Here is a 22,852-nt window from a genome sequence, read left to right on the forward strand (position 1 = left end):
CCCCCCCCCCCCCCCCCCCGCATCACGCTCTTACTCAATGACGCGCCGAGTCGCGTCTCATCGATGAAATTCTTTTTTCCTTATATTTCCGTTTTGATCATCATTTCCCCCTTATATCTACATATCTCTACCCCCCGATTATGTGAATATCACGACTCTGCATTATGTACTGTAGTTATTAATTTGCCTTGTTGCTTGGAGATAATAAAAAGACACACTACTTCTAAACCAGCCTATTCCTACACCCATTCATAATCGATGGAAAAGTTACAGACAGATGACTGAACCACAGCAGAGCACCGGACAGTCGAGCGAGACAGTAAGCAGCTACTATGTATACACACACACAAAGACAAAAAGATCGAGGGAAAGGAAACACGATAGTTTATCTACTCTATCCCAAATAGACAAAAGGAATGAAACAAAAAAAGATCACGAAAAAGATATCTCCGATGCGGGGAATCGAACCCCGAGCTGCCGTGTGAAAGACGGCGATGTTAGCCGTTACACCACATCGGATTATTGTTGAATAACAAAGCAATATTATAATCTAAGTAGAACAAGTTTACATCCCTACCTGAAAAGAGAATTCCTAGTTACTTGATTCTACTACTTACTACTCCTACTACCCTTCATAATACCATTTCAATACATTCCATAGAGTATGATTGAGAATTTATGATAGAGGGGCATGTACAGTAGCACAATTAATAATTCTGGGAGATATGATACTTTGTCATCTTGGTGTGAGGGGGGTTAAAAGCAGCAGGGAGGGAGTAGTACTTATCGTTTTACAATGAGGTATAGTTCAATAAAGCTACATGTGTGGTGGCTGTGAGGGCTACTAATCAATCTTACTACGTTGGTTTTTTTTTTTTTTTTTGGATGGGTAATGAGGAGGTATGTCGGTAGCTGAAGGGTTAGGTGTTGGTATTATGGGATGAATAGAGGGGGTGAGGGAGTAAGGGACTTGGTATCCTGGGTGGGTGCGTAGGACGCGAGGTATACCCGGAAACTACTTCCTCGTTACTACTACTTAATTCTATACCAAGTTGGATAGTGGATCATTACAGGGGTTGCATTAAGAAATGAAAAAAAAATGTCGCTCATATGATTGATCCAACTATATAGCAGGCGATGTGGCTATCAACAGATTCGCTCGAGCAGCAGAAATATATGTTAAAAAAAAAAAAAAACGAGTATTAACAGGTAGAAGTAATAGTAAGAACCGAAACCAGCTATATGTATAAATCAGCGAATGTATATATAGAGCAGTCGGTCGATATAGTCGAAAAAGAATGTCAGTTGGTTATTTTATTTCCCCTTTCCCCATTTCTTCACTCGGAAGACATAGTACAACATGACGGCGCCGGCAATGTTGAATACGAAATAGCACCAGAAAATTCCGTAGTCGCGCCAGCGGTCTTTCCAGTAGACCCACCGAAGAGCAAGATACTCATCAGCTATAGTCATGGAGCAGTACTCGCAGGCAGAGGTGGCGTTTGGATTGTACACTTGGCCTCCGGCGGCTTCGACATACTTCTGCATGTATTGTCCACAGGTGTAGTTGGATGGGGGGTCGAAAACACTGAGTTCGGAAGTACTGCACTCCACTGGGCGACCATGGAGGATTGAACTACCGACACCGGCCGTGTAGTACGTGAAAGGGGAGACACGGTACATGAAAATCCAGAATCCGGGTAGGTCTCCGGGTGGTTGCAGCATACCATTGAAGATGAACGCAAATGCGAACATGAGAATGGCAAATATGCCCGCCACCGGTGCCTGGGGGATTGCGGCTATCACGAAGTGAGCCATGCTGGCCACATACAGATAGAATTGGACGATGTAGAGAAGGGCAAGGACGTGTCGCTCGGCATCTTGACCTGTGCCCATCACAGCCCAGTAAAACGATGCCCAAACACAAACCCCCAAAACAAAGTGGTAGGGGATTTCGACAAAGATGTTTGAGAGAATGAATACTTTCCACGAGTAGACCCGGGATGGCCGTTCCCGGACTTCATATAGCGCCCGCTGCGCAACGAATCTGGGCGTGATCTGATTGACGAGGGTCGTGAAAACCGTGGCCAGGAGGAAGACACTGAAGAGAGCACACTGGAACCCCTGTTCGGTGTTGTTCGCTTTATAAAAGGAGAAACCGATGAACAATCCACACGCTATACCCAACGAGTACTTTGCAAACACATATTCCGGTTGGCGGTAGTACTGCTGAAACGCTCGCTTCATGACGTGGTAGAGTTGGCTGGTGAAAGGCATGGCAAATTCCATATTGTTGCTATCGCCATCCCGGGCTCGTGGCTCGGGCTGTTGTTGTGGATCCTGAAGACGTTCGAGCTCTGCGAGGACCTCCTTGCGCTCAGGGCTATCGTTCCATCTCTGAACCCAGTCAATGCCTTCCGATGCTTCCCCGGCGACAGTCTCAAGAATGTACTCCGCCGGATTTTCCATGTCCCCGCAGGGCCTAGCACCGCAGCGCTCAAAGTAATCCAAAAGTATGTGGGATTGGTCTCCAATATCACCAAAGTAGACAGTTTTGCCTCCTTTAGCTAGGAACAATAAGCGATCGAAGGTCTGGAACAGCAGGGCACTCGGTTGGTGGATGGTGGCAAGGACTGCCTGACCGTGATCGGCAAGCCTTCTCAGGAGCGAGCAGATTGTCCAGGAACTTTGTGAGTCTAGACCGCTGGTCGGCTCGTCGAGGAAGATCAACAATGTCGGTTTCGCAGCAAGCTCGACACCAATACTCAGCAACTTCCTCTGCTCCACGTTCAGGCCCTCTCCCAAAGAGCCCACAACTGCCTCCGCAAAGTCTTGCATGTGTAGAACTTTGATAATCTCTTCGACATATTCGTACTTCTCCTTTTCAGAAACCGATGCGGGCTGACGGAGCATAGCACTGAAGCGGAGGGCCTCGCGTACAGTAGTTGTCTCCATATGAAGATCTTGCTGCTGTACATACCCTGTTTCCCGTGGGAAATTGGCTTGCAAAGCTCTTCCATTCACCAAAACATCACCGGTAACAACACCAATAGATACCCTCTGGGCGAGGACATCTAAAAGCGTTGTTTTTCCCGCCCCAGAAACTCCCATCAACGCGGTTAAGGTGCCTGGCTTAACCCATCCATTCACATTATCGAGGAGTCGCCGGGTACCATCTTTGACGGGTATATCATAGTTGAGACCCTTCCATGAAAGGATGTCTGTTTGCTGAGGCAAATTAATAGCATCCACTTGGTTCTGCACTTCGGGCTTGTCTGGGGGCGCTTCTCCGTCTTCGATTCCATCGGAGGATAGCAGGTATTGCGGAACATGACCAGACCGGAAAACCAAGGTTTCTGCTTTTGATGTCTCACCCGAGTTGTATTCCGAGAGAAACAAATAGAGACCGGTGAATAATACCAGGTAGGCGACGAGAATTCCGTAATTCCGCCATACATGGCTGTAGTAGTATTGGTAATTCTGCTCCACATAAGCGTCCCCGGAGACGAACCGCTCTCCTGCAACGGCACCCACGGTTGAACAGATGAAGGATGAGCCAACAGCATAGCTTGGGATCACCGATGCGCATTCAAAGTTCCTGCCATGGAACTCATTCGCTAACAGGGCCTCATACACATAGTAGATTGGGTTAACCCAGCGGATCCATGAAAGCCACGGGTGCATGTATGGTTGCGGTAACACGAAGCCAGTGTATACCACAATGCATAAGATACAAACGCCAGCCATCGCCATTGCCTGCGCGCTTGTCCTTGTAGCTGCAGCTAAGCTACGGAAAATTCCGGACATCGTCAAGACAGAAGTCAACAGAAACATATAGCAAATGAAGAACTGCGATGGTTCTCGTCGGAGGTTGGACATCAGATAAAGAATCACACAAAAGAGAGTACCCCGTGTGAATTTGATAGGCAGATCCATGATCCAACTGGCCAAGGCCTCAGCGAAGGGATGCACAAACGCATAACCCGCTTGCTTCACAGCAATTGGCCGCTGGCTATATAGCTGAATAATCTCATTGAGGGCGATCAAGGCATTGAAAAGCACAGCGAAGTATAGCACAGCCCCTTTCTGGAAAAATGTGGCAGTGGTGGGCGCAGAATTGAAAAAAATAGAGCCGATCACCAATGCGAGAATGGGTTGTGTCACTACCGTAACGATTACGGTCGGTAGGTCGTTCCGTAGTCGCTGAAAAGCCCGGCGCAGGCAGAGGCGGACTTGCATCGGAACAGAGAGAAGATATGGGCTGCGTGGCCGAGTATGGCGGGCCTGCTGCTCTTCATGATTGGCCTTGAATGCTTTGGCCTCGTCTGAATCCGGTGGATGAGCGCGTTGGTACTCCTCTATCTGACCGCAGAGCTCCTGATACTCGGGACTACGCTTCCAATATTCCTCGAACTCCTTCGCCGTGCGTGGTACTTTGTCGACCATGTCAGGACGGGCCTTTCGTTCGCCTGGGTTGGTAACTGAAGTCAGGAAGTCGCCGCTGACTTGGCGATCTGGTAATTCCCAGCCCATTTCTTCGAAGTAACGTACTGCACGATCGCGGCGACCGAAGTAGATCTGGCGACCTTCGTAGAGGACGACGACTTTGTCGACGAGATCGTACATCGACTGAGAAGCTTGATATGCAGCGATAGCATGACACGATCGACCCATGTCGGCAGAAAGACGTAATGCCCTGACAAATTTAAGAGCAGACGACGCATCGAGCCCTCGTGTGCTGTTATCCCAAGCTCCGATACGACACCTTGAGACGAACATCTCGGCGATACTGACCCTCTTCCTCTCACCACCGCTAACTCCTCGCACAAAATTGTCCCCTACCTTGGTGTGATAGGTATGTGAGAGGCCAAACACAGCCAAGACAACCTGAGTGAGGGTTTCAACATATTCGGAGCGTGTCAAGCCTTCAATTCGTTTCTGGGGGGTCCGCGCATGCGCTGCGAATGAAAGCGTTTGACCAACGGTAAGGTGTGGAAAGTGTTGATCGACTTCCTTGTTGTAAGCCACCTCTCCACGGTGGTGTTTGATCATATCCTCATATTCGATGCCTTGGTAATGAATAGTACTCTGAGGTTCGAGCGTCAGACCACCCAGGTGGCCACAAAGGGTTTTCAGGAACGTTGTACATCCACTTCCAGGGCGGCCAAGAACGAGCAGAAGCTCTCCACTTTGGAGGAAGCCATCGAAACTATGGAGAATCTGCCTTGATGGAGGGGAGGCTCGTCTCGAAAGCGCATGCGCGGCAGCGCGGAAGGGAGCTGCCAACTGCGTAGCAATAGTCTTCTGGATCTGTAATGCTGAGCCTGATCCAGACACGCAAAGATTAGAAAAAACGACACCCTGCGTCTGCTGTACAATGCCTGACTGATCCAGGGCCGTTAGGACGAGTTTTGCCCAGAGACGTTGATCGAACGCCGGATTGGCGGGATCCAAACGGGGGTCATCCTTTTCAATGATCGTAGCAGCTTGGGAAATCCGTCGACCAGTTCGGGTAGAGGCGATTCGTGTCAGATTGTGAAGCTCTTGCTCCTCCTCGTCCGACGATGGGGTCTGCTCCTTATCCGATGGATACGGGTCGTGAGCGCTGGCGTCCTTTTCGTCCATGGTGCCAGTCAATGAGAGTTCCTAGATAGACCCGTTTCGAGAGCCTTCAGGTCACCAAGCGAGAGGAAAACTGGCAACGAGGGAGAGGCGGATTTCCGCCAGAGATAAGGGTTGAACAGAAGGTCCCGTATGTATGGGATACACCTAATCAATAAAGCCCACAGGGCAAACTATAGAAGGGCCAATTTCGAGTGTTAATGTTAGGAAGCGATCGCCCCGCTTCGTGTCCAGCCATTTTTCGATAATAAATTAGATCTCACTCCCTTCATCCGCATTAGTGCACACTTATGCCTTGTTTCTAGAATTATTTCAGCCATCAGCCATGTCTATTCCGTCAAGCACGGCCGGGCGGCCTGCTCCTTTGGGATGCATGATCTAGGCGGCCCTAACTGCGGCCTGCAGCAGCTAGCGCAACAATAAGCCCCAACTAGAGCGTGGATTGATCAGCGCTATTATTACACATAGTCGATCGCTTCAGGCCACACCGGGTGGACCACCTTCAGCCTTGTCATTGACGATTCTGACTGGCTGAATTCAAAATGCCATTGTTCTTAGCATCTTAATGTGTGTCGTTGCTGGACTGTATGTGGCGAGGCTGTCGACGGAGACTTGTGGCACGTACGTAGCTGCATTTGTGTGGAGCTGGACACTGAATCTCAGCGTTGGACCTTAAGAAAGACCTAGCCGGAAGATGGAGGTGATGATCCCGTCGAGAATGCATGAAGCGGCTGTAGGTTTACTCCGTTAGGCCAAACAGTCATTGAAGGAGGGTCCGGAAAAACTGCTACTCGCCTGTTTTGCCTGCTCGGGCGGAATTACGTGACTGATGGAAGGGACCAGCAAAAGCAACCCAGCCATAAAACACGTCAACCTGCGACTTCCTATAAATGCCCTATCCCGGAACTTGTTCTATGGCCTACTATAATGAGAGCAGGGAAGGGAAATATTGACGGGACGCGACGCCCAAACCACCGACTCGGTCACGGCTGATCGGCCCTCCGACGCGCCGGTGATCAACTATCAATCCCGGATCTGGTATCCATTTGGGCTCAAACTCAGCACCAAAGATACTCCGTGGCTCTGGGTTCGCCGGGAAATCTGAAGGGCAACCATGCTAGCACTTCAGTGTGGATACGGACCATCGTGGATTCGAGAATGCCGCCCCACGCATGAGAGACTGAGCAACAAGCACCTTGCGGTGAAGCTTACATTTCAGAAGACTGCACTGTGTACGGAGACTCCGTAAATTATCTCCTTTGTTCGATCTCCAACTCTCCTTACTGCATGTTGTTGCTTGTTCCGTAAATTGCTTCCGGGCGATTGTGACGTGTCTACTCCGTAACCCGTAGCAATCAAAGTATGATGATGTCTCTTCTTCTGAAACGAAGAATGAATAGCATTTGTTCCCTTTGCAGCCGATTATGCCAGGAAACAGTTGCTTATTGTCTAGTAACGTTCATTGGAGGTGGCTGGAGGCGAGGAACTGACTCCCCTGTTCACGACGCTCGGATGGAGGAAGGATTACAGCCATCGAAGAGTTGTTACTGCTCATCCCGCAACCGAAGTCTTTCCAAAGAGAGCAAAGTGTGTCAATCCAAGAACCTTTTAGCCTCAAGGGTGTCTTGAGTCCAAAGGGTGTCTTGGTAGACAGTAAAATTTAACGTGGCGGACTCGAACTCGAACATGTGGGCCTTCGCACATGTAGCGCTGCTGTATCTGTTGCTTGTTACTGGAGCTTAGCATTTCCCAGACATCACATCGCAGATCTCAGGCAGCAGGCAGCGTATGCACTGGGCCCGCAACACAGGGCTCTTCAGCTTGATGGGGTGATTCCGAGCCATGCTAGAGATTAGCATCGCAAGCTTTACTGAACGGGGCTATGATCGTAATCTGACACGCATAGAGATGTTGCAGTAGAGCGATCGCTTGGCTTTAAAATGTCTCAGTAAGGAGTAGAAGAAAAGGAAGTATCTATGAATCGTTCAGGTGTATAAGGCTTTGTGCAGAATGGCCGGCACCGAAGGGCTCTGAGATTGAGTAGCTGCCACGGTGACACAAAGGTGGGTTTTAAAGTTCAGAGCAGGACCAGAGCCCGACATGATACGCAAGTTAAATCAGCGTTGTGGGATTTATGGTAGACAAGAAATCCTGACAGCTCTTTCCGACAGGTTAGCCATATAGACAGATGCAGCCAAGGCAACCGCAACGCCGGAAATATTCCAGAAGGTATATCGCACAAAAAACAAGCAATACCAGCCACTTAGTAAAAGGCATGCCTAATCTTTTGAAGTCCCAGATGAATTCACAAGAGAGTCAAATGTACTCCGTACTGTAGAAACAGTTCCATCCACCTCGATATCACAAACAAACAAAACAAACAAACACACCTCCCCGTACTCCCCCAGCCCACCCAATCCAGTAAGCGGTCAAGCCCACCAGCACCTCGCACCATAAAAAAAAACCCACGACAGCTAAGCTTGACTTACCTTCTCTTCTTCTCCCCTAAGCGCCATCCCCACCAATGCTGCGTTTCTTTGCTACACACGACAAGAAGACCTCCAGGTCTTCCTGTCCTCGGCTCTGATTTCCCCTCCCCGGGGAAATCACCCGAAACCCCCTTGCAAATGAGAAATTCGGAGGAATCTTCACCCTATGCACCCGCCATTTGGAAAATGATTCATTTTCCAAATGGCCGGTACTGCCCTCAAGGGCCTGGTGTGACATCCTTGCACACACCTGCAATTGGCATCAGAAACATCGGGGGAGGAAGGGAAGGGAATGTAAGGGTTCGCTCTTGCATTTCTTTTCTTTTTCTCTTTTTCCCCATGGGAGAGTCGTTGCGAAGATTGTGTGTGCACTCGGCAACTTTTGACCGGGTGTGCGACACTTTAGTGCAATACGCAGCATGCCGTTTCCTGTCCTCCCCTCGCTCACTACCCTTATGGGGGTGGGTTAGGGGAGGATGGGATTGGTATCATTCGATTCCGATTATTCTGGTGGGGGTGGCGCTTCACTTCTTTTTTTTCTGAGGTTAGTTGGATTATCTATCTTTATGAAATCTTGTGTCTTCGCGGTTGGAGAACTGGAAAGGACTTTGTTTTTCCCTGGCTAATTGTTGGGTTTGGGGACCTGTATGGGTCCCTTTTTTAGGTTCTTGATGGCCTAGGGGGTTGGGGATATACTGTATGGTTGAGGAGGAAGAGCTATGTTAGAGGCTTGTGTTTAAGCTGCTATTGCAGGATAGTTATATATGTCTGTTGAGAATGCAGCTTCATTGCACAAATCCACTGCTTCGTACTTCATATATGACATGTAGAGAGACTGGACAGAATTATTGTAACCAATTGGACTTTGAACACGTTGGTCGCTTAGCATCTAGCTGGATATTATAGAAACAAAAATGAACACAGGCCCCCGAGAACATTCAGGATATTTTCCGAACATTATTAGAAGTTGAAAAGAAAAGAAAGAGAAATCGTTGCCTCCATGTTGCTCCCACTCGTCATTATGATCTCGCATGTCCACCTACTCCTCATCGCCAATCTAGACATTATAAGTCAGTATAACTTTCAATAAAACTAAATGAGGAATCATCGTACCTTAGGAGCCAGGTAGAATCTCAGATGACCGCTACCAAGGCCATACTCAACGAGGAGCGGCACCTCCTGCGACAGGCACAGGGTGACCTTGTTCGACAGGTTGGTAGCCTTGCAGAAGTTGACGAGGTACTTGAGGGAGAAGGTGAGGGCGACGGGTTCGGTGAGGGAGATGGAGACGTTCTGTGCGGGGTTCTCGACGTTGGTGTGCTGACGGACGGTGACGGAGCCACTGCCAATGTCACCCTGGCAGGAGAACTTGACACCCTCCTTCGTGGCCTCAATGACAACTGGGAGAGGAATTAGTCGCGAATCAAACCCATTGCCAATGGAAAGAACAACATACCGGACTCAGAGAGAGCATTCAGATCCCTGCAGATACGCTGGAACTCTGCTGCCGGCATCTCTACCGTAGCAGCGTACTCTGTCTCCGGGATGGCCAGGTGCTCCTGGTCAATGTCCATCAACTTGATATCATACTCGCTAAGTCTATCCGTCTCGGCACTTTCGAACATCAGGTTGACGGCATCGGGAGAGTCCTCAGCCTTGAGAGTGAGTATGTCTTCGTTTTGGGCGGCACGCAGGACCTTGGTCAGGGAGACCAGGTTGATACCGAGGGCAATGTTACGGTCGCAACGGTAGGGGGAGAATCCCTCGGCCTTGAGCATCATGGAGACGAGAGCGACATGGGAGTTGTCCATGGCCTGAAGTGAGATACCGGAGTCATTGCAGTCGAAGTTGCAGTCTTGGACCAGGTCCTTGATGGCGTCGACGACCTGAAGAAACCGAATGTCAGCAATCAAGCAATGACATGCAACAGTATGATCGAGAGCTACTCACACGCTTCAGGAGACTGGCTTGTTCTAGGCGAGCTTCAAGCACTGAAATAGTTGTTAGCATACAATCTTGAACCAGTTGAAGCTTGTGACGCTCACTTTTGATGTGATGGTATGTGAGTACAGTGAAAAGCTAATGAGAAGGAGAAGAGGGAGATGAGGAGAGGCTGAGCTAAGTAGGTGGTAGTTAGCAGGTGAAAGCAGGATCGTGAAGAATGAAAGTCGTAAAGAACTGACAGAAGGAATTGAGTGCGTAGGAAGGATAGCGGCGTGTCTTTCAGGTTGGGGTGAATTTATTGAGGGACCTGAAAGTGCAGCGAATTCGCGTTCGAGGGTTTCATTAGTGGGGAGGCACGCGTCCCAGTCGCGTCATTCCTTAGGCTGATATCACCCTTTGGGGTTAGTCTGCTGCTGCCTGAGGCTGGGCTATACCGCACCCGTCACAAAGAAGCGTCACTACCACTTGTGACAAATCCTGCAACTGAAACATCTCTATGGAGTATAGAATGTTATTTCTGTGTAGCCAGTGGCCTACAGGGTGGTGAAGTATGCTTTCTGCAAGGCAGGCAGTACTGAAACAGTGCGTGCACTATTTATCCAAGCATACCACGCTGCACAGTCTGCAGGCCTTGAGTATTATTGATCAGAGAACGATGCTTAACAGTTTTGAGGTCTCAATGAGAATGATATAGGCGTAGGACTGACCACCAAACACACTATTAATCCTTGTAGCCGCCAAAAGTCATAATAATTCACTTCTCAGTCACGAGGAGAACTCAGCAATGCATCACGTCACAACTACTAGGATCATGCTATATATTACTAGCCCTGCAATATGACCAGGGTACTGCAGGGGAGTAGTTGATATATGGATATTCAATCAATTGGTCTTGAGTGAGGGACAGGTGGAGAAAAGCGGAATATGGATTCCTTATGACAGTCCTCTTCCGCGGTAATGGCTGGATTACAAATGCAATCAGTATGGGGATGATGACAGGCATTTGAACAACCCAGAGGGTGATGGTACATACATCACAAATTACTGAGCCATAGAATCAGTATAAATGGCGGGTCCAGCTGTTAACTTGTCCGAACGATCCATTTTCTCCTTCTTATAGTAACAGTGGAGTAACATCCAACGCAAACCTATTCTAAATATGACCACAGTATTCATGTCAGTCGCTCATCCAAACACCAAAAGCACTTTGGTAGTATACGTGCAACGGAAGAAGCTCATACAGCTACAGAACAGGAGCCAGCGGCTACATCGGCGGCGACCTTCTATCAGTACTTGTATCTAAGTACCCAGACCTGCACTACCGCTTACTGGTCCGAAGCCGCGACAGTGGGCAGAAGATCAAAGCACAATATCCTACTGTCGAGATTATACACGGTGGACTCGATGATTCAGAAACGCTGGCAGCAGAAAGTGCTAGGGCCGATATCATCATCCGTTAGTGGACGCATCCATTCATTGTCACATATTTTCCACCATAGAGGAAGAGTACCTGCTGACACCACCGGTCTAAAAGACACAGCTGATGCTGCTGACCACCTCGGTGCAGCTAAGGCAATAGCTCAGGGTGCTCTAGAAGGGCACACCGAAGAACGCCCTGTCTATTGGTTACATACCAGTGGTGCCGGGATCTTCTCATTCTCAGACACTGAGAACAAGGTATATGGGGAGAAAGGCGAGAAGATCTATGATGATGTGCAAGACATCCAAGAGATCGTCACTTTCCCTGACCATGCGTTCCACCGAGATGTGGATAAAGCGGTGTTGGAGGCTGGATCGGTGCGTCCGGGAGTCCTCAAGACTGCTATCGTATCCCCGGTTACTGTTTACGGTAGGCTTCAATAACGACCAACACAGAAGAGAATGGAGATAACTAATTGGCTGCTGTGCCTTAGGTCGTGGCCGAGGACCCTGCTCCCAACGCAGCAGACAGATATACGAGCTAGCCAAACTGACCATCCAACGCCAGAAAGTTCCCATCATCGGCCGGGGCCTTTCATTCGCGACCGATATTCACATTCAAGATTTGACTAGTTTATATTTCATTCTTTTCGAAAAGGCCCTTTCAAAACAAGATGATGGGCTTTGGGGTCCGGAGGCATACTACCTCAGTGAGAATGGGGAGCATTGCTGGGGTGAGCTAGCCCGTTCGATTGGACAAATCTGTGTAGCGGAAGGATTCATCCCAAACGCCGAAGAGGAGGCTTTTGGCTTTGAGGACGCTCGGAAATGGGCAGGCTATGAGGCTGCTAGTTGGGGGTTAAATGTGCGGTGTCGGGCCAGTCGTGCTCCTCAATTGCTGGGGTGGCAGCCGTCTGCGCCATCGCTGGAATCCGAGCTTCGGGATATTGTGAAAGGGGAATATCGCCGTCTGCAGGAGGCGGAAAGCAGTGCATGAGGTTCTGTTAAGATGTTGGTTATGAATTGATACAAGTGGATTGCAAAGAATTGGCCGACTTACATTCGGGCCATAGTAACTGAAGATTGAGGTTCCTTCAGTGGTACTACGCAAATCACACAATCTATACCATCAAATACACCTAATTCAACGGAGCAAGACATCATTCTTCAGACATAATCGAATACTGTCTCAATACCAATAATAACGCTAGAATGTAGGATATGTACACAAGGCTGATGATACAGAACAAACGAGATCAAGCGAAAGCCGCCAGCATTGCTTCGGCAAGCATAGTGAGTATACAGGAAGACGAAGGGACGAGTCAAGAAAAAAGTACATGATATACAGTATCAACGATTGTAAGGCCCAAGGGTGTCCGCCAGGGGAAAGAGGTAATAATAAGTAACCGGGCTGAGATAGAATGCAAAACTGCCTTAACGCCGCTGACACCGGACCGCTCTATACATTTCTGGGTATCAATCTGCAAAGGTTGCTAGGAAGAGTCGGCTTCCAGCTCGAGGTAGAGTAAAGCTTAGGTGATAATATGCGGGGAGGAGGAAGGGAAAAGGAATTCGGGTATCGAGGTGGCGGTAGAGGAATAGGGTTGGAGGAATGCCGCCGAATGATGGCGGAATCAGATGCTTGTGACACGTTTCGCAGCTATCGTGGTACGAGGTCGTTGCTTGATTACCATTTCTAGCTCCTTGAGCATGTTTGTATTGGCATCAGTGCGCTCCCGAGCGGCTGCTTGTCGTGCTCTATCTTCCTTGACTCGCGCGATTCGTTCTTCTCGGGTTAATGACATCCTCTTGTTCCGAGCCGGAAGAGCTACAGCTTCAAAAATTTCCTCCTCATCATCTAGTGTATGAACGATGCTGGGATCTGTGTTTTCGCCAGTCAACGCTCGAAGGGCGTCTGCAGGGCTGCCCTCGACTGCAGTAGAGCCCCCAAGGCTGGGTGTGGGTGACAGGGGTGTTTTCAAAAAGCTCGAGGGTCGCGAAAATTCCGGATTTGCGGGTTTTTCCAAACTACTCATCAATGCGGATTTGCCCGACTCCCACTCCTGGAGAAGGCTTCTAATGTCCGCTCCAATCGATTCATACTGGGGCATGAGGCTCGCCTCGAATCCACCAGCATCCGGTCGCTCGAGATTAGAGCTAGATGCCTCCTTGAGGATATGCATCTTTGCGTGAAGCGCACGAATTCCCTGGGAGAGCGAATTGATGTTTCGGTATTGTGCACGGAGATTGTCCTTGTTGGGCGAAGCTGTTGGTAGCGGAGAAGGCGGGATGACATCACCTGGCACGATGATTAGCTCTGGCGTGGATTCTGTTGAGGAGTGGTACTTACGATCGTCCTCGTTGAGGATGTTGGTCATCTTGTGGATGTTCTCGCCGGTCACATGGGCCAGGTCCCGCATCTGCTCAACTGCCATGGTCCATCTAGCAATGTCGGACCCGCCGCCATCCGCACCGAGCGCGAGAAGACAACAGAGGATGCTCTTTCTCACGATGTAAAGCCTTCCGAAAAGTGTGCGAAGGGCGCGTAGAGAGTACTGATCTTCGGTGGCTCGCTCATCGAACGCTGCCTGGGCCTCCATAAGCTCCTCCTCTGATATATCGTAGATATCGTAATACTTGGCGAGGTTGGTGGCATCGGTAAGTGGGCGTAGGGTATGTTGTGCCCGGATGTACTGGCCTAGCATGAGATAGAACGACTCCGACACAGTTCGGCGCAGTCTCAGACATCGTCGCGTTTGCGTCTGATCTTCGAGTCGGCTTACTGGGGGCAACGGTGTGCTTCTACTCGATGATTAGTGACCTTTTGTCAGCTAAGCTAGAAGTCAGAGCAACTTACATGCGGTAGCCTCTTGAGACCAGCTCAACTTCCTGTATGAATACAACCGATGCGGAAGCGGCAGAGTCAAACCCTTGAGCGTTGCTGATAAAAGTCACAGCTGCGTCAACAGCTTGATGACGCAAATATTTCAGCCACTGTCGCTTGGCGAATGCATAAAACAGAACCCCAATTACAGGCACGAGAACCAACAAAACTCCGACTTTCCGAGGGTTAAGACCAGACGAGGTTCGAGACCGGCTCCAATGTAACAACCAAGCGACGGAGAAAGAAGTCGAGGCCGTGACAACAGCACCTTGTATGCCAAACGTGGTGGAGATAGACGGAAGGTCTGCTGGAAGAGCCGTAGACATCACATCTGCAGCTGATGTGTAAGAGGGCGCAGAGTGTTCGTTCAGCAGCTGAGACGCAACGATGACATAGCCGAACTGTTCCAGGAATCTTTCGTTGTCGCTTCGTCCAACGCGGGAGTTCAGAGCAGACTGGGCAGAGAGCTTCGTCAGTATTGACCGGAGCCAAGGCAATAGGTGGGGTGTTCATACCGTGCAGACATCATAGAGTCGACCCAGAGCTGCCCGCTGTCGCGAGACTTTCCGTTCAAGGGGCTTGGGTAGTTTATTCCGAATACGCTCCTGGAACTTTGAAACTCCTCGTGGGGCAAAATCCGCAGCCGTGGAATCGGAGAAATCATCGCTATGGTCTGTCTCCTTGACAGGCCAGTTTGGGTCGTGCTCGCCTTCCCCTGACGTATGACCAGATAAGACTTTGTAATTCCCCCAACATATGAACCGGGATAACTCACCCTGGAGGTAGTCCGCCAAAGGCGAGTTCTCATAGACGAGTGATTCCATGACTAGTGAACATTCCGTAATGGTGGCGATGAGAGAGGAGTCGGGGAGCAACACAGATGCTGTAATGCTAGGAAGGGGAAACAAGGATCAAGGCGGGAAAGGTCGAGCAATGGAGTTGAGACAGGTGTAAGATTCAAGCGCGTTCAGTTGCGAATCATCGCAAACCCATCTCCGCGACAGTCCAATGGGGCGCGTGGGAAAGTCGGACTCAAGGAGGGAGAGGGCAATGAAGTGGAGGAGCGAGTTAGTAGTATCGAATGGGAACGGGGGGGAAGAAGGGCGACGAGCTAAAGGCTAAAGCAAGTTGACTAGTTGTTGGAAATCCGAGGCGCGGCGGGTTGTAAGGGAGGGCGAGTGGATACGCAAGAGGAGTTATAGTAAGCGGGTTTAAGGCCGGCGCAGGATATACATAGCAATCTACCCCTGGCAGATGGAGACACTCTGGGTTGAGGAACAAAGAGGAAGCCCGAACGACGGTGCCTGTGCAGCGGCCACGTTGAAGATCAGACCATGTGTGTGTCTGGGGAACTGGATTGCTTGCGCTTTTCTCTTTTGTCTGCTCGAATCGGAGCTGGCGCTGCTCCGACGCCCGCCCGGCCTTGTCCGTTTCCTTTTTCTCTCTTTACCCTACAAACCAGAAATCCCTAACTAAGAATAGGCGCCCCCCACCGTTTCGGTGGGCTTTTTTTCCCCTTGTGCGAATCAATCGCCTCGATTCAATCTGGCCGATTATTCCTACAGGGCACTGCTAATCTCTTTTTCCATCCAGTGAGCGCTCGCGATGGGTTACACCCCCAGGCTTTCTCAACGGACTCAAACGGTGATCACACAAGTTAGTTTGCGAGGGGATGATGATCGCAAGTCTGTGCTTTGACTTTTCCCCTCATCAACCAAAACTTGGGTGGAACTGACGTCTTGTGAACTACGGCAGACCGAGGTTTCAGCATCGAGCATATGTTGGAGCCCGCGTGGGATCTCGGATGTCACCATGATTACCCTCGGGGTACACATTCAGACGGCTTGTTCAATGTTGCTCGGATTTGAGGCAGCCTCGGAGCATGGCTCTTTATGGCTAATACCAAGAACTCAAACATTGGCATAGGATTTATTGATGCTGCATTGAGGTTGTTTTAAGTGGCTCATTACTTTTCAACGACAGACACGCCTATTCATCATCACTACAGACTGGCACTGGATCTCGAGAGAAAATGACAAGGTAAGCCAGGGGCGGCAAACTCGTCTCTCACTGCAGCCTACTGCACATTGCCACATATATCTTTTCAACTTCCATGTCTCCTTGCCATCTGCACATGCGCCGTGCCTAATGAGGATCCTGGTCGGACCCTACAGCATACAGGGGGCAATTTCGCTGTGGCGTAAGTAGTTATATGCAGCTTTACGTCTCCTTGCACTATCAATTTCGCTCTCTTCCCCATCGGGATTATAATGCTCCGTAGATTAAAAATCTACTATTCTGTACATGGGGATGTTAAACGAATACGAGGGGATGCTGTTTGTGCAGCAACAATTTATTCAGTAGTTACTCCTCAGTGGACACCGTTGGGGCTTTGTATGTGATCGACATCTAACCTAAAAGAGACTAAAACAGTATTCTAGAAAAGTAGTCGGTAGTCGCATCGGACCATGAAGAATGTGGAGGACTACGTTAAGTAGCACCCACAGCGAGTCACCTAGTGAAGGATGTTCAATGACCTTGGCCAGGCAGGAGCAACTGTGATTGAAGGTGTCTCGATTTGCCATCCATTATGGCTGCCTAAGGTGTCAACCCCCTTCCCGTTGCACGGGCAACGCAGCGTCAACATCGCGTCTCCATACCTCAGACCCATCCTCGACCAAACTTTCTATGACTTAGCCTCGATCTCGCCCCCGAAGCTTGACAGGTCATCCCATCATATAACTTGAAGGCCTTCTTCTACTTTTAATGTCGACTGAATATTAACTCCTATCCGACGACTGAACCTGACACGCCATACAGTAGTCGGGAAAGTTATTTACGAGTTATCCCCATGGAATAGAGGCACTGCCTAAACCCTCAAGACTACTTTAGAAGGATTCAACTTGCATTATTCTTAATATGTCCGGCTTTCTGTACGAAGCCACGACCCCTTGCCCTTCAAGGACGAGCACTTCAATCTTCAGCCGGGGCAGCAACAGAAGCTCGTCCGACAGCATGTGGGAAGATAGTTTGGGCAACTGGGACGATACTGCTAACATCGAGTTCACGACCGAAATTGAACAGTCTGTACTTACGGGGGTCAAGCCCAGAAGACGGACCAAGACAAGTACATCCTTTGCTATTCACGAAGACCATGGAGAGAATCCTACACAGCCGGCATACAAGCCGAAGCGGGATTCGAGCATAGCAGCACCGACCACGAGCCGCAAAACATCCTTACTTGCGCAGCCAGCTCAGAGATTTCGTCCCAAAATCAGCTTCGGCCCGAGCCCAGACACGCAGTCGCGTCAAGAAGGATTAGCTCACAAGTCAACAAGTAAGAGAACGGACACAGAGAAAAACAACGCGCTTTTGATGCGCATCAATGGAGCAGATGGCCAGGAGAAGGCTAAAAAAAGCCTGAAGACGGATGTACGCCGTAACACGGTTTATATTCCCCCGGATGACGGTACAGTGGCCAGTGTATTTATGGGTCTCTTCAGCCCGCCCAAGTCGGACAATTTGGACAAGTGTATCAATGAAGATACCCAAGTCAACAGCTTGGAGTCACAGATTGCTAAGAAACGACAAGCCAAACGATCTCTCGCATCGTCTGCCCAACGGGCTCCATTGAAGCCAAGCTCTAAAGTAATGCAGGAGTCCTGCATTCATCACGACATTGCCGGGAAGAATGGCGGAAAGGAGAATGTGCCTCCAGGAACAGTTATCGCTGAAGGCAAGAAAATACATCAGGCCCTGAAAGCCAAGGAGGATTCAGGAAACCGCCTAAATGCTCCTCCGATGGCAGCTAGAAGAGCTGGTGCTACAAATGCCTCTGCAAAGCCTACATCCAAGCCTCTATCTACCAAGACGAGCAACACTCAGCAGAGGAGCAATGTACTGAGCAACAGCCAAAACACCACTAAAGCACGACAGAACAAATCTGAACACAATAGCACCATGAAGCCAAGTTTGACATCAGACTACAACCGAAACGCTTCTATGCGAACCTCAAATCTATCTACGTCACAGAAGCCATCAAAAACAAGCATAGTATCCAAATCGACTACATCGCGTAACAACACGAAGCCTATTGCGAAGGATTTTCCAGTTATTTCAGACAACATCACAAACCCGGCACTGTACGAAGAGAATTGGCTCTCGCACCAGGAAGTGGCAATAACACAGTTGGTCAATGAAATGTTCCAATGTACTTATGAGGAGCCAGAAATCGACAACCACGCCATGCTTCGACATGAGCTCCTCACTCTGTACCAGGGAGCATCTTTCGCACACCTCCACAAACGTCTTCAAGCATCATTGTTATACGGCGCTTTGAGCATACCAAAAGACGTGCTCACGCGCAGTAGCCGTCTTTACAACGATCTGGGCTTGAAACGAAAGTTCTTGGATATTTGGACCAAGACCTACGACTTACGAGCATTGCGAGCCGCGGTGGAAGCAATCATTGGAAGGAAGATACCCATCTCTAAGTTGGCTCATGGAGGCGATGCCTCGGATAATGACAAGGCGATGAAACGAAAGATGGAAGCATTCCTGGAAGCATTCTTGTTACGAAACCAGGATATTGACCCTCAAGAAAAGATCGCTGTGGGAGAGAATGGCGGTGTAGCTGGCCAGGCATACCGTCGGACTGTTCTTCGAAGCATAATGATGGTTGTCCTTCTGGACAAAGCGAGAATGTGCCATGGGACAGCCGTTCCGCGACGCCTTTTCCTCTCTTCGTCGCCTGTCAAGTCCTCTGGTGCGGTGCTCCAGGCACTGGGTCGGTTCCTACTTCCATCGTGCGGAGACATCATCAAAGCATTGAGCCACTTGGAGTGCGAATTGAGTTTTGAGCAGCATCCATTGGAAGAATATGACTACCGGGTTGACAACATTGCTGTAGATCTCCGGGACGGTGTGAGGTTGACAAGGATTGTGGAATTGTTATTCTATCGTTCAACCTCATCCGGTGAAGTGTCGAACGGAAGTTTGCCGCTTTCGAGTCATCTGAAGTTCCCATGCAGGAGCCGCACGGTAAAGCTTTTTAACATCCAAATTGCCTTGGATGCGCTGGCTTCTGCCCAAGAGACAAGGAAGCTCGCGAAAGACATACGCGCAGAAGATATCGTCGACGGACATCGCGAGAAGACTATTGCGTTGTTGTGGAAGCTGGTCAGCACATGGGGCCTTGCTGGGCTAGTAGACTGGGGGGACGTCAAAAAGGAGATTGAAAGACTGAGGCAGAAAATTGCTTTCCAGGCTGATGATGATGGCATGCCATTGAACGGGAATGATGAGAGCGACGAACCAACCTTGCTGCTCAAGCAATGGGCATCTACCCTTGCACATCTGAAGGGCGTACCGGTTGACAACCTGAGCACAAGCTTCAGCGATGGCAAGGTATACGAAAGTATCGTTGACGAATACCACGGATATCTCGTGGAGCATGCCGAGGATCATAGCAGAACAGCATCTCTAGAATCGCGTCTGCGGGCATTGGGATGCAGTGCAGAATTCGGTGAGTTTACCAATGACATTACTCCCTCCATAGCGACTAACATAGACCAGCCAAACTTGTGTCTCCCTCTTCAAAGACTCATATCGTCGACAGCGACTTTACAATCGGAGCACTCGCGTTCCTCTGTTCGCGGCTTCTGCCAGCTACGAAGCGCGCGCGAGCTGCGACAGTACTCCAGACAGCATGGCGACGGATCCTGACGCGTCGAGATGATAAGCGCCGAGTCATCGCAAGGGATGTTGCCAGACAATGCGCTGCAGTTGTACAAACACAAAACCGAATCCTCTGGGCGAAAGAGGTGATTGTGCGGTGGTGGAGGCTGACTCGAGCTCAACAGCATGGTCGAGTAGTTGCTGCATACGCCTTCGAGGACAACCAATATCTATGAACGCGAGTCACCATATGGGGGGATAGGGATTGCTGCACCATCCAGATGGTCTCTACAGCTCAGAAGGTCCAAGTGCAGCACTACCGTTTAGTTTGTGTATTCAGACAATAATTCATAATTCATAATTCCAATCACGCAGCATCACCCCCCCAAAATAGTGAAAGACACTTAGTCGCTACGTAATATCCCCTGCCCCCTCGCATCATAGCCCTTTAGCCAGATCATCACCCAACTAGTACCTAAACACCATCTATGATAGTTATTACATATGGGCATCCAACACCCAACACCCAACCACACACCCCCCACTAAAAAGCCTTATCTATCTATCTCCCAGGACAACTACAAAGAGGCAAACAAAGAACTACAGATACGAGAATGCTATCATTATCCAACATGATTATGTACATGGAATATAGATAATTAGTTAGTGGGGGTTGATAGAACCGATCATATCACAACTACTGTCTGAAGTCAAGTACTTACTTGCTTTTGTCATATATATACCCAACCAAGTCACTACTACTACCTATTGACCACTTACCTACGCCCCTTGCTTATTTATTTGTTGTAAGTTTTGTAACTAAGAGCAAGTTAGTTAATGGGTTAGTTTGATAATCTGTCTTATGTACATAGGGGATTATGTATGCGTTATGCGTTATGCATTTGGTGAAGAAGAAGCAAGCCAGAAGGATATGAACAGCGATCATGACGACAAAGTCTGCAGTGATATACATCATACTAATTACTGAGTAGTTAGTAACTGTACGATGATGATGTTGATGGTGATAAAAATAAATTCATACCATATATAAATAAATGATGCTATAATATATGCATCTGCCTATTTGCTCTACTGCTTGGCAACTACCATAGTTACAAGTACATATCTGGGATCAACCATGCAATCAAATCAACATATACAATTACTGGTATTAGGCAGTAAAATAAAATATTGAAATCAAAATGAATTATTACTTACTTACATACATGGTTATTTAGGTTTAAATTAGTTACTTAGTAAGTAATAGTAATAGTAATAATAACTAATAACAATAATCATGATGAAAGTAAGATTTCCTACGATGATATGCTTATGCTTCATGTTACATTAACTGTTACAGTAGGGTGTACCTACCTATTTGGTCTGTTTAGCCAGTAGTAGTAAAGGTATCGCTTACGTGGGAGAGATCAGCCAGCCATCCATTCATCCATCGTAATAATTATCATCCCACACACACACGGGAGGAGATGGAGGGAGAGAGAGTTTGTCGAGGTGAACTCGTATGATGTCACTGTTTTTTTCCTTTGTCGCAGCTGACGAGGAACAACTACTACGACGTACAAAGTAACTACTTACTGACTGTGTTGTAGTTGGCTGAAGTAATGATTTGTTCACGACTGATGTTATTCATTATTCCTTTAATTAATTTACCAATATTAATTAATCTGTCTCTTGTCAGTGGTTTCAGTGGTTGAGATATTTAAAGAAATGACGTCGGTTTGAGCATCTGCCACCTGCCAGCTGAAGCGGCCGATCGCATTTCCCCCTCCCTCCTCTACGAAGTATGACCGAGGTAGTATTGGGCATCCTTGATGATGATATAATGCTTCCGATGATCAGATGCTGTTCTGAATCATAACGACGAATCCGGAGAGTTGAGAGTAGCAGCAGCCCTGCGGGGAAGAGAAACCAGACGTTCGAGAAGATTACTGGAAGCGGCAATACACGCCTCCTCTTTTCTTATTCTTTCTCGTCTCTCTCTCTCCACCTTTCCCTTGTCCGATGACCAGATCGATCGCCAACGGGCTTTGACTTCCCTCCCTTACGCCGTACAGTAGTCTCGCTGCAAAGGGCCCTGCAGTGCATTGGTACCGGCCTGCTGGTTGGAGTCCCGGTAGAGTATATGTACCTGTGCTGGCGTGAACGAACTTTAATCGTGGGGTTGTTATTGGCAGAACGGCCGGTCCGCCATCAGGAGATTCCCCCTCTGGCAACCCTTCCTGAGCAAAGAGCGGTCGATCGCCGGCTCGGAGGGAATCGCGAGATACTCTTTGCTGGCCGGAGTTGCTATTCTTCCGGATCAGCGGAGAGGAAAGATGAAAAGGGGTATCTTAAACTTAGTCCGTATTGCAATGAGGCTTAGACAGACACACACACTCTGTCTCTTGGTATCGACTTGCTCCCGTGGACAATCTGTGATGTGCAGACAGACGTGTCCGAGGACCTGGACAGCTTGTCTTCTTCCAAGCCCCCTTAATTGGGTACGTCTAATCCATTCAAGCTGCAACATAGCCTAGTCGCTCTCTCTTTCCCCCTGAGCAAACTTCGACGTGGTCATGCTTGGTATTCGTTCGCCAAGAATTTGTCCTGCAATATAGGAGCAGATGATCGACGAAGATCTCCCACCTTCCGGGGGGTGATATTCCTTTTCAGACCGGCCAGTATCTACTTGGTGCTCTTGAGATGCTTCCCCCCATCCTCCTCCATCCCACAGCCGCAGTCATTCGCCCAAGTATTTGGAATGGCGCTTGGCATCCTTGGCCGGTCACCAACTCAACGCGGGATCCTCTTGGACCAG

General features: G+C 49.0%; 5 protein-coding genes and 1 non-coding gene across 6 annotated transcripts; 1 reads left to right on the plus strand and 5 right to left on the minus strand.

Moving 5' to 3' along the window:
• Positions 1–447: 447 nt before the first annotated feature.
• BO87DRAFT_t114 lies at positions 448–519 on the minus strand. The gene has a single exon. It is a non-coding gene; the product is annotated as a tRNA-Glu (tRNA).
• Positions 520–1,277: 758 nt separating this feature from the next.
• Positions 1,278–5,691, minus strand: BO87DRAFT_353950 (uncharacterized protein). The gene is made up of 2 exons (XM_025621261.1): positions 2,815–5,691; positions 1,278–2,592 (listed from the first exon to the last, which is right to left on the minus strand). Exons 1-2 carry the CDS (start codon positions 5,623–5,625, stop codon positions 1,315–1,317), a joined length of 4,089 nt encoding a protein of 1,362 aa, XP_025482151.1. The 5' UTR covers positions 5,626–5,691; the 3' UTR covers positions 1,278–1,314.
• A 3,524-nt stretch (positions 5,692–9,215) lies between these two features.
• BO87DRAFT_394939 (uncharacterized protein) lies at positions 9,216–15,182 on the minus strand (the record flags this gene model as incomplete). The annotated part of the gene is made up of 7 exons (XM_025625156.1): positions 9,216–9,511; positions 9,568–9,997; positions 10,062–10,126; positions 13,126–14,236; positions 14,361–14,813; positions 14,874–15,073; positions 15,134–15,182. The coding sequence occupies 7 exons, from the start codon at positions 15,180–15,182 to the stop codon at positions 9,216–9,218; spliced, it is 2,604 nt and encodes an 867-aa protein (XP_025482152.1).
• A 474-nt stretch (positions 15,183–15,656) lies between these two features.
• BO87DRAFT_374357 (uncharacterized protein) lies at positions 15,657–16,639 on the minus strand. The gene has a single exon (XM_025622771.1). The coding sequence runs from the start codon at positions 16,170–16,172 to the stop codon at positions 15,996–15,998; it is 177 nt and encodes a 58-aa protein (XP_025482153.1). The 5' UTR covers positions 16,173–16,639; the 3' UTR covers positions 15,657–15,995.
• A 498-nt stretch (positions 16,640–17,137) lies between these two features.
• sha1 (putative calmodulin-binding protein Sha1) lies at positions 17,138–20,374 on the plus strand. The gene is made up of 2 exons (XM_025628771.1): positions 17,138–19,882; positions 19,933–20,374. Exons 1-2 carry the CDS (start codon positions 17,278–17,280, stop codon positions 20,268–20,270), a joined length of 2,943 nt encoding a protein of 980 aa, XP_025482154.1. The 5' UTR covers positions 17,138–17,277; the 3' UTR covers positions 20,271–20,374.
• Positions 20,375–21,864: 1,490 nt separating this feature from the next.
• Positions 21,865–22,774, minus strand: BO87DRAFT_228420 (uncharacterized protein). The gene is made up of 3 exons (XM_025618742.1): positions 22,428–22,774; positions 22,184–22,341; positions 21,865–22,129 (listed from the first exon to the last, which is right to left on the minus strand). The coding sequence occupies exons 1-3, from the start codon at positions 22,562–22,564 to the stop codon at positions 21,981–21,983; spliced, it is 444 nt and encodes a 147-aa protein (XP_025482155.1). The 5' UTR covers positions 22,565–22,774; the 3' UTR covers positions 21,865–21,980.
• Positions 22,775–22,852: the final 78 nt, after the last annotated feature.

This window comes from Aspergillus neoniger, assembly GCF_003184625.1.
Source record: "Aspergillus neoniger CBS 115656 unplaced genomic scaffold BO87scaffold_8, whole genome shotgun sequence".
NCBI classification, from domain to species: domain Eukaryota; kingdom Fungi; phylum Ascomycota; class Eurotiomycetes; order Eurotiales; family Aspergillaceae; genus Aspergillus; species Aspergillus neoniger.

Coding starts and splice junctions, on each gene's coding strand:
- BO87DRAFT_374357 (XM_025622771.1), bottom strand. CDS start 16,172: ATGGTGACATCCGAGATCCCACGCGGGCTCCAACATATGCTCGATGCT.
- BO87DRAFT_228420 (XM_025618742.1), bottom strand. CDS start 22,564: ATGTTGCAGCTTGAATGGATTAGACGTACCCAATTAAGGGGGCTTGGA. Junction 22,342..22,427: donor GATACCAAGAGACAGAGTGT/GTGTGTCTGTCT, acceptor CCGGAAGAATAG/CAACTCCGGCCAGCAAAGAG. Junction 22,130..22,183: donor GTTCGTTCACGCCAGCACAG/GTACATATACTC, acceptor AATGCACTGCAG/GGCCCTTTGCAGCGAGACTA.
- BO87DRAFT_353950 (XM_025621261.1), bottom strand. CDS start 5,625: ATGGACGAAAAGGACGCCAGCGCTCACGACCCGTATCCATCGGATAAG. Junction 2,593..2,814: donor AAGACTTTGCGGAGGCAGTT/GTGGGCTCTTTG, acceptor CTGCTGTTCCAG/ACCTTCGATCGCTTATTGTT.
- sha1 (XM_025628771.1), top strand. CDS start 17,278: ATGTCCGGCTTTCTGTACGAAGCCACGACCCCTTGCCCTTCAAGGACG. Junction 19,883..19,932: donor GGGATGCAGTGCAGAATTCG/GTGAGTTTACCA, acceptor AACATAGACCAG/CCAAACTTGTGTCTCCCTCT.